Here is a 10,302-nt window from a genome sequence, read left to right on the forward strand (position 1 = left end):
GTGTGGGCCTGCCCACTTGTCAAGGTGTGCCTGCAAGCAGGGGCGGGGGAAGATCCAACCCACTAGCTGGATCAAATTCCCCAACCTGTCAATGTAAAGCATCAGCTAAGTTGAAAACCACCAAAGATGATTCCAAATACCCTGGACAATAGTAAGACAAATACTCTTACAGGAAAGGAATACCATCACACTATGATTCAATATACTGTGCTTCTCTATGTGCTTCTTCGCTCACCATCCTATTGGCTTATCAAACCTGGTACTATCTGTCCTGACTCTCACTGACTTTCCAAGCCCACAGGATTGGGGTTAGTCTAAACTGATAATCAAGGTCCTTACCAGATATTAAATATAGGACTACATAAATGTAAAGCACGTGCTCTCATCAAAGAGGTTTGTCTGGGATTTGAACCCAGTATCTTTTGCCCCCAAAGTGGGAATAATGCTCCAAAAGCATCAAGGCTCTGATAACACGCTGCAGCACAAAGGAAAGTGATACACAGTAATTTGGATGAATTATGGCTGGGAATCCACTAGCTGAAGCCCTCCACCTCACGGTGCCATTAAGCATGTACCTGAAGATTTGCTTTCTTAAGGCGGTCATTCACCAACTCTGTATTGCTCTGCTCTTCTTCTAGTTCTTCCTCCAGCTGAGCTATTCGAGCCTCCAAGCGTCGCTTTTCCTCCAAGGCCAGAGCTCTGAGAAGAAAACACACAATGGGATAATTAACATAGTGCCTTTTCGTGAAGGATGCTCAGTAGTAATGACCATAGAAATATTCAACATTTGTAGGCCATTCTCAGCACACCACTTAAGACATTACAGTGCACCCTTTCCACGAGCCAACTCCCACAACATTCCTTGTCCCTGAAAGGGAAAAGTGCCATTACTCACCCTTTGCCACTACTATTGGCAATCTCATCAGCCAGCTCATCCCGCTCTTGCTGAGCCTGGCGCTTGGCACGCTCGGCAGCTGCAAGTTCCTGAAATCAGAACAAGATGTACATGGACTAAGGGTCAAAAACAACTTATTGCCAAATAGGAGATGTTATATTACATGAAGCACATGAGGAGTATCTGGAAGCCAGTTATAACCCACGAGCCAGAAGAATGCTCATCAAGAACAGGAAGCTTCGCTTCACTCAGAGTCAGAGTGACATTGTGAATCTGGGGCACAGCACTCTTGAGTGTCATAATAAATGGCTAGTCAACCATCAAGGTAGTTTGTGATGCTACAAAGTGCATCAAATGAGGGTTGATATTGTTTAAATAGGTATATTCAAGTCAATGTATCACACGATGCTGAAATTATGCTAAAGAGAATGAACTGGAAATTGGGAGGAGGGGGAAGGAGACTATTAAACTAGCCTGAAACCAGGAAAAAGTCTGTTAAGTGCATGAAGGAAATACCTGAAATACACCCCTAGCTGCAAATCCAGCAGCTGATCTGATACACATTAACCAAAACAATAGTTGTGGAAGGGTTTGGATATGCAGTGAAGGTATTAATTTCCAGGGGCTCACCCACTCCCTTTTCTCTGAAATCAACCTCTTCCCTCCCATACCGAAAGGCCTGCTTTGAGCAGAAACTCAGTTGTGTATTAGCATTTTCTGGATTTAGATTACCTCCTGCATTTGAATCATCTCAGCTTCCATGCTCTTCAATTTCTTTTCGTTCTCTTTTGCTTGTACCAAAATTTCTTCTCTAGAGGCACGTGTGTCATCCAGCTCCCGCATGTAGTCCTTCATTTGGGCCTAAAAACCAAACATACCAAATCAGCCCACTTGGCCAAGTAAATTCTATTCCAACCTTTTGTGAATCTCTAAGGCAGGGGTCAGCAAACTTTTTCAGCAGGGGGCCAGTCCACTGTCCCTCAGACCTTGTGGGGGGCCAGACTATATTTTGAAAAAATAATAATGAACAAATTCCTATGCCCCACAAATAACCCAGAGATGCCTTTTAAATAAAAGCACACATTCTACTCATGTAAAAACACCAGGCAGGCCCCACAAATAACCCAGAGACACATTTTAAATAAAAGGGCACATTCTACTCATGTAAAAACATGCTGATTCCTGGACCGTCTGCAGGCCAGATTTAGAATGCGATTGGGCTGGATCTGGCCCCCAGGCCTTAGTTTGCCTACCCGTGCTCTAAGGTCTTAGACAAATATTCTTTCCCGGCCTGGCTACCCAAGATTCCTTTTAACTAGATGTGCTAGGGATTGAACCTGGAACACAAAGCACCCTGTCTACCAATGATATACTTCTGTAAGAAATGATAAAATCCCAGTTGAAGATGTAAGCAACTATCTTCATAAGTCTTCTTGATCAAAAAAGCAGCAACTGGCAACTAAGTGATAAATCTGTTCTGTTGCCACAGTAAATGATTCACTTTCCCCATCTCATCTCACTGTAAGGAGAAGCCAGTCAGTAACAATGGAATGTAAACCCTCACCTGCAACTTCCTGAGCTGTTTGATGGCTTCCTCACGATTCTTGTTGGCAGAGTCTATGTGGGCCTCCAGATCTTTTAGATCCATTTCCAGTTTCTTTCTGGCAGCCACAGCAATGGAGCGCTGCTTCCGTTCATCTTCCAGTTCCGCTTCCATCTCTCGCACCTGAAAGTGGGGTCAAAGCACCAGCAGTTTAGCCACGAACACAGGCCTCTTCCCTCCTCCCTGAAGCAAATGAAGCAGGAAGGAGTTGTAAGCCTCCTGTGCTTTCTGGAATGTTACCTGTCTTGTAAGCTGCTTTCTCTTTTCTTCATTCTGCTCATCACGGGCCTGGAGATCCCGATCAAACTGTGCCTTCATGGCTTGCTGGTTCACTTCCAGGCGCAGCTTGGCATCTTCTGTGGCCTGTAGCTCATCCTCCAGCTCTTCCAGCTGAGTCTTCATCTCCTCCACCTGCTGCTCCAGAGCTCGTTTGGACTTCTCCAACTCATGGACCTACAGCACACACACAAAATCAGTTTCTCCCAGACTGACACAGCCCTGCTTTTGCTGCCTGGTACATTTATATGTTTTAAGAAAATGAACAAAAATTGACATGTCTAGTGACCTACAATATTTCTGTGCGCTTAAAGGCATAGTTACTGTTATATCCTAATATGCCCCTCGTTTGATCCTTTCCCCTTCTGTCCCCACCTCTTTGTCTTTTGTTTTAAAAACAATTTATTTAATAAATCAATAGAAGTATTTAAGTATTTAAAAAGGGTAGTGAATCATTTTTAAAAATGACCAAAATGTGGGGGATAAGGACAAACAGTCATTTATTGCCAACTTTCCACCCATCTTTGACAATCCCAATTCTTAGCTGACCAAGTCCCTTTTGCTAAGGGTTCTTATTAGACTCTGAACTGCACAGAATTCTGCCTCTATCTCTGCTCACTTGAATATGCACATATCCAAGCTTTGTTTCCTAATACCCTTTGGTGAGTAGACCGAAGGGGTTTATGATAAAACAGCTAGGCAATATTGCACAAAATACTGGCACCGTTCCACTGAAATCTGACAACAACTTTATCCTTTTAAAAATGAAGATGCCTTGAGTAACTTAGAAATGCAAGATACTAAAGCTTTTCAAAGCCTGTATGATCTTCCTGTGCAAAAAGGCTTTATTAGTTTATGTGCCTTCATACTGGGTAATAATTCGGCACTTTGTGCATAATGAACGGAAAAAGTCAATGGTGACATTGTTGCTTTCCTAGGCATTACAAAAGATTGCATGCTGCTAGCACCCAACTCATTAGCTTTCATGTCTTATTGCAAGTGAAAAATAAGCCACTTTTAGCAAGCCCTCTTCTCGCCTAGGACATTTCTTAGCCAACATCCTTATTACCCCAGCCTGTTGTACAGGAATGCCATCAACTTACACTCTTGCCAACATCATCCTTTGAACTCATCAGATCCTCCATCTCTGTCCGGAACTGCTTATTGAGTCGCTCTAGCTCTGCTTTCTGTTCAATTGCTTCCTCAAGTGCTCTGGCCAAGGAGAGAGCTTTCGTTTCCTTCTCACGAGCTTCTGCCTCAGCACGATCCCGCTCTTCAGCATATTTTGCAGAGATGGTTTTCTCTTCCGCCAAGAGCTGGAAAAAGGGAAATCAATGGCACTGTGAGATTTCCAAAGGAAAGGTTTGCTATCCCCACTTGTTCCATCTGTAATGGTTTGACTACCAAGGATAGGTCACCTGTGTACCAAACTTAGCCACCAATTCTAGATATGTGCCAGGATTAAAGCCAAATGCACTTGTCGGCTTCCACTTAAAAACCAGCTAAAACAGACAGATATTACTCGGGACTATTACTAGTTAAAAGTCAAATTCAGGAACTAGAGTGAGGAGAGTTGATATTTGCTTACAACTGTTCACAATTGCCCTTCATCTATGGGATAAAAAATGTGCATCTAAAATATGACACTTTTCTTTCTCCTTTTCACCAGAATCTATCCTAGGTGAAGGAGAAGGACATTGTTGAAAGTTATAACTAAGTGTACCTGATCAAACTTCTTTTGTTTTTTCTCCAGGTTGGAGACTATCTGCCGCTGATGATCCAGATCCACAGAAATATCATCCAGCTCCTGCTGAAGCCTGGTCTTTGTCTTTTCCAGCTTGTCATAGGCAGCTGCCTTTTCCTCATAACGTTGGGTCATGGCCTCCAAATCTTTCAGAAGCTTCTTCTTTGCTTCTTCCACTGACTCCAGACAAACCACACTATCATCCATTTTCTTCTTCATTTCTGCAATCTATGTGACAGAAGCAAGCAGGTGGGGGAAAGGAATAATTAATTTTTTCAGGAAGCAAAGAAAAGATGTGGGGATTGAACACCATTTTGCAACTTACAAGTAACAGTGGGTCACAAAAAGAAACCTATAATTTTTTTTTAAGGTATGAACTATCTTTAGGGAGAGTGTTCCACGGTGAGACTTGCCAAAGCAAAAGCATCATCACTTACTGACTAAGATGCAACAGTGGGATATGACCACTGAATTCCAGGAATATTTCCCAGGGTTAGACTGTTTCTAGGACAGCTCTATCAGACATCAGAAAGACAGTTCCTATTTAATTAGACAAAACAACTTTCAAAAGAGCTTGTTTTGGCTACCAAATTCATATTTCCCATGCACAATCCAGCATGCCATTCAAAAGGCATACTACTGCCTTGTAAGCTACATTTGGACATTCTTTCCTCATGTCTTCTAGAGTACCTGAAGCTGAAGGACAGAAATTTGTTTTTCCAAGTTCTTCTTTGCCTCCTCCTCTTCCTCTAGTTGCTCTTTGAAGCTGTTCTTCTCATCTTCCATCTGTTTCAGCTTAGTACTGAGGCTCAGCTTCTGACGAGTTTCTTCCTGAAGTAACTCCTGCAAGAGCCACCACAACACATTTGGTCTCTTATGATGAAAAGTCCAGTAAAATTTTCCAAATATATATCACATCTGAAGCAGAGAGAACCTTAAGCAATTGCTCAATACCACTGAGCAAGCTGAACTGTCCCCAGAAATCAGTTGGAGTGACCCACAAAATGTAGTTTAGTAGACTAGTGGAGATACCCCCAAAAAGTTATGTGGCCCTTGGGATGAATTGCCAGTGGAATCCCACATTCCAGTAGCCGCACAAGGCATTTGGAGGGGAGGAGCATGGCAGACAAGCTGTTATAAGGAGATTATGAACACTGGTATATCTAAATTGCTCTAGACTTTGATCTGTGTTGCAACTATAGTTACAAAAAGAAGCTAAAGTTAACTACTCTTAATATAAAGTATTGCCAAACTCCTCAGAGATTATAGATTATATGCAGAAACCTGCACCACCACTACTCTGAATCTGATAAGCATGGTTAACCCTAAAATCTGTTCCTGAGCTTGGAACGGTGAAGAGGGGATCATGACTGCAGTTCTCCTGTGCGTCTGATGTTCTAAGAACACGTTCAAAATGTAGCCTGATTGCAAGTACAATTCCCTGCTCCAAGCTTGGAAGGAGGGTTGGGGCTCATCCAGTTGCACTGTGCTTCCAAAACATGGACCTTGAGGAACCACAGGCCTCCTCCCAAGCCTGAAGTTGTTCAGAGCAACTCTATAGCTCATTGTGACAGATATATCCCCATTAGGGAAGGAAGATGATTCTGGTCGTCACATATTTTGGTTACCAAATATCAACCAGTATTTGTGGGGACCCCATCCCCTGTTCTGCAGTCTGTATTTTTCTGTCAATCTAACAGATCTGTCATGATTAATCGGGTTTATATATTAGGTTTGCATTTTGGAGTAAAGGTAAAGGTACCCCTGACCGTTAGGTCCAGTCGCGGACGACTCAGGTTGCGCGCTCATCTCGCTTTATTGGCCGAGGGAGCCGGCGTACAGCTTCCGGGTCATGTGGCCAGCATGACTAAGCCGCTTCTGGCGAACCAGAGCAGCGCACAGAAACACCGTTTACCTTCCCGCTGGAGCGGTACCTATTTATCTGCTTTCGAATTGCTAGGCAGGCAGGAGCTGGGACCGAACAACGGGAGCTCACCCCGTCACGGGGATTTGAACCGCCAACCTTCTGATTCGCAAGCCCTAAGCTCTGGTTTAGACCACAGCGCCACCTGCGCCCCTGCCGCATTTTGGCGTAGCGAACTGATTTTTCACCTATTAAAGCCTCACCTGTGTGTCCTGTAGCTGAGACTCCAGCGTAGAGAAATCTTTGGCCAGTTTAATTGACTTGCTGTCAGATTGATTCAGAAGACCAGTGACGTTGTCCAACTCAACCTGAAAAATTAGAAAAGTCGAACCAATCCCATTAATAAAGAGTTTCCATTTACTATCCGTTTTCCCCTCTGTAAAGCAGGAGAGAAACTGCATCATCATCATAAATCACTCCATACTAGTTAAGGCTAAACAACAGGAGTTTTAGGCACTTGATGCCCATGAGAACTACCACCCACCACTTCAGCTATTAGCTTATTGTCCCCTAGTTGGTGTAAAGTTAATCAAGGGGTAGTGGACTAATTCACATTATCTCCAAAAGAGCTTATTGTTTAATGCAAGTTACTGGGGCTGAAAAGTAACAACATAAATAGAGATCATGTTAGAACAGCTAAGAGTCAAAACTTCAGGAGTAGTAAAGCAGCACTGCAGCCCCAACCCAATTCTCCCCACTTCCCCCTCTAAAGTCTGTGCTAAAAACCAGAACACAATGAATAGGAGGGAAAAGGGAACCAACACAGGAAGCTCACCTGCAATTTGTTAACTCTCTCAGCCAGCTCAGTTCGTACTCTCTCCCCCTCTGTGAATTTCACTTGTAGCTCTTGAAGTTGAGTTTCACCCCTCTTCCTCTTGTGCTCAGAGTCTCCTTTGGCTTGAAGAAGAACTTTCACCTCGTTGGACAGCTCAGCACGTTCACTCTCTAGTGCCTGCTTTGCCTTTTCAAGGTTCACTTTCACCTGAAGGAGACGGGAACAGAAAGCTTTAGTGTGGTCTTTGCAGAAAATTTGATTTCACTAACAAATTCATAGCCCATTATTCCAAATTGTGGTCCTGATGCAAAAGACAGATTTGCAATTTGGGCTCAGCATCCCAAACACTATTTGAACAATAAATCTGCAGGTTTCCATAGCTGTACAGGTGATAGTATGAATTAAAGCTTCATCCTCACTTAGGCAGGATGTTCATGGCAATAAAGGAAACTAAAAAGATTCTAGGTAGTTAATACTAATGTTTTCATAAAAATAGGTGGTAAGCAAGAATATGCACAATTCAGCAACATTGTTCTCTCAAATTACAGGTAACTAGCAACTTATGCGCATTTAATTTGAGCGCTTTCAGCTTTACACACTTGGGAAAATGGAAAAATCTCTGGGCAGCTCCCAACAAAAAATAGTAAAAGCACAATATGTTGCACACTAAAAACTTTTCAACATCTCACACACCCGTTTAGTCTGCTCCAACTGCTCTGCCAGTTCTTCCACAGCCTGGGCGTGTTTCTGCCTCATTTCCTGAATCTGTGCCTCATGGGTCTTTGCCTCATCATCCAGAGTCTTCTTTAGAATAGTCACTTCTTGTTCACGTTTTGACCTTTTAAAAAGCCAGATATATTTCTATTAGATAGTAGTTGAGAATGCAGTGCAATACGTATTCCAAGGATGCAGTTGGAAGCTTGGCACTTATTTGTGGAGCTACTAAAGTACAAATTGAAAGGAACAACATGGCATAGGAAGAATAAGTTTTGGAACAAGTTCCACTGGAAGTGTAAAGCCTGCTGAACCCACTATTCCCCTCTATATTTTGAAGAGGTGGAATTGGTCTGAGCAGTATCAAACACCAAACGTTGCAATTACCTGAGTTCCTGCTGTGCTGCAGTCGAGTCCAGTGTGTCCTCTAGTTCTGTCTTGAGAGCCTCAAGCTCCTCACCAAGATCCCGCTTCTGTTTCTCTGCTTTGTTCCTGGCAGCCCGCTCAGACTCCAGGTCTTCCTGCAACTCTGTTATCTGAGACTCTAGTTCACGGATCTTCTTCAGAGCCATGTTCTTCTGAGCAGCTTCCTCTTCCACCCTACACAAGACAGAGACATACTACACAAATGATTTCTGCTTCAATGACCATAAATAGCCATCTTATCTGCAGGAACGTTACTAATGCTGCGATTCTACACACTTAAGTTGCAAGAGAGTCCCAGCGAATGCAGAAACAGGTTAGGGATGCACTGCAATAGAAGTTAGTGTTGAATGCCAACCTGACAACACACCAATGCTCTGGCCTTGTTATAACCATAGTTGGCTTGTACTAGAAATGCTCAGTTTCAGCCTCCAACACAAAATAGAAGGTCAATAGTAAGTTTGAGAGCTTGAAGTAGGAGACTACAGCTTAATTTATGGCACAGAACTTCTATGGTCCACAGCACAAGCCAACTATTTACTTTATTGCTGCCTCCTGAGCACAAGCCATGTAGACCAGGAATTTCTGCAACAGATCCCATTTAAAAATTAATTTCCTACCAACACAACATTTGCAGTTGCATGAAACAGGGCTACCAGCTAGAAGTCTTAAGACACTTAAACTGAGGCCATTCGTTCTAAAACGATTTAGGGAAATCTCAGGATTCTAGCTAAAAGAACACAAAGGAAAATTTATTGCTTTTCCTAATTTCCAAGTAGACATTAAATTCCATGACCAAGGCCTTACCTAGCTAAAGCTGCTTGCAGCTCTTCCTCTTTTTTTGCTAGCTGCATTTTGAGCTCTGCTATTTGAGCCTGAAGTTCAGCTATTTGGTCATGAAGATCTGTAGAGTCTCCCTCTAGCTTCCTACGGGTCTTCTCCAACTCTTGCCGTTGCTTTTCTTCTCGGCGCAACCGTTCTGATAGAGAGAATAGAGCTGGGTCAATGGTTCATCTTGGCTCTTATAGCCCTAAGCAATACTTCATGTGAAGAGCCAGAGTGCCAGAACCTGCATCCAAACATGTCAACAATTATGGGCCACAGTAACAGCTCCCAGTTCAGGTACCCATGTCAAAGAGTGAGTTTGACGGTATGGCCCTTCAAACTCCCCAGTGTTCATTCAATCCCCTCCATAAGACTGTCCAGTTAAGGCAGACAGTACTATTTCCAGCTGTGGAAAACCACCACAGGCATTCTGAGCACAATGCTGAAAATGCCCTCAGTCTTTTTTTTTTTTTAAAAGTCAAATTAAGCAACGACATATATGCCAGCTTTATTAGCAATGCCACAAACTTATCTTTTAAAGTCAGTAGTAGAAGCAGCACAAACCCCAGTATTCCGGTATCACCGAATACACAAGAGCAGAAATATTCCCACAGCAGGAGGCGAAATGGAACCAGCTGCTCTTCTCCATTGGTCTGTTTTAGAGGTTTGTTTTTGTTCAAACTAAAGCTAAGCTGGCAGTGTGTAACCTTCAGCCATCCATACACTGAATGGTTCTATTAAACTGATCAATACCTGTCCTACAAACCCAGTGGTATTAACCCATTAAAAGCCAACATGGTCAGAAATGCACAACACGCTGTGCAGAGAGAGATGCTGATGGAGGAAAAGCTGATTAAAGCCACACTCTCTTAGGCCCTTCCCTACCTTCCAGCTCTGTAATCATAGTCTCGTGCTTGTTCTTGAGTTTAGCTAAACTCTTTGACTTCTCCTCTTCCTCAGTTAAGTTACTGGTGAATTCTGCAATCCTTTCTTCCAGTAATTTCTTTTCCTGGGGGAAACAAGGTATGAGTTGTATTGAAGAAACAGTTGAGAATACCTGCAGGCAGTTGAGAATACCTTAACATCCCTTTGCAATGCTTTTGATTTTTCATTAGAAGTGTCT

The 10,302-nt window shown here is 43.0% G+C and overlaps 1 protein-coding gene across 1 annotated transcript in view; it reads right to left on the reverse strand.

Moving 5' to 3' along the window:
- Window positions 1-10,302, reverse strand: part of MYH9 (myosin heavy chain 9) — a 78,153-nt gene that overhangs the window by 3,951 nt on the left and 63,900 nt on the right. Inside the window, exons 24-37 of the mRNA XM_079992125.1 lie at window positions 10,065-10,188; window positions 9,162-9,333; window positions 8,319-8,531; window positions 7,911-8,055; window positions 7,218-7,424; window positions 6,646-6,750; window positions 5,209-5,361; window positions 4,498-4,746; window positions 3,878-4,090; window positions 2,739-2,951; window positions 2,460-2,621; window positions 1,628-1,756; window positions 896-984; window positions 576-699 (exon numbers count right to left, since the gene is read on the reverse strand). Of these exons, the coding sequence (XP_079848251.1) occupies window positions 576-699; window positions 896-984; window positions 1,628-1,756; window positions 2,460-2,621; window positions 2,739-2,951; window positions 3,878-4,090; window positions 4,498-4,746; window positions 5,209-5,361; window positions 6,646-6,750; window positions 7,218-7,424; window positions 7,911-8,055; window positions 8,319-8,531; window positions 9,162-9,333; window positions 10,065-10,188 (2,298 nt within the window). The remainder of the gene's footprint in view (window positions 1-575; window positions 700-895; window positions 985-1,627; window positions 1,757-2,459; window positions 2,622-2,738; window positions 2,952-3,877; window positions 4,091-4,497; window positions 4,747-5,208; window positions 5,362-6,645; window positions 6,751-7,217; window positions 7,425-7,910; window positions 8,056-8,318; window positions 8,532-9,161; window positions 9,334-10,064; window positions 10,189-10,302) is intronic.

Source organism: Podarcis cretensis (genome assembly GCF_951804945.1).
Source record: "Podarcis cretensis genome assembly, chromosome: 10".
In the NCBI taxonomy this organism is placed as follows: domain Eukaryota; kingdom Metazoa; phylum Chordata; class Lepidosauria; order Squamata; family Lacertidae; genus Podarcis; species Podarcis cretensis.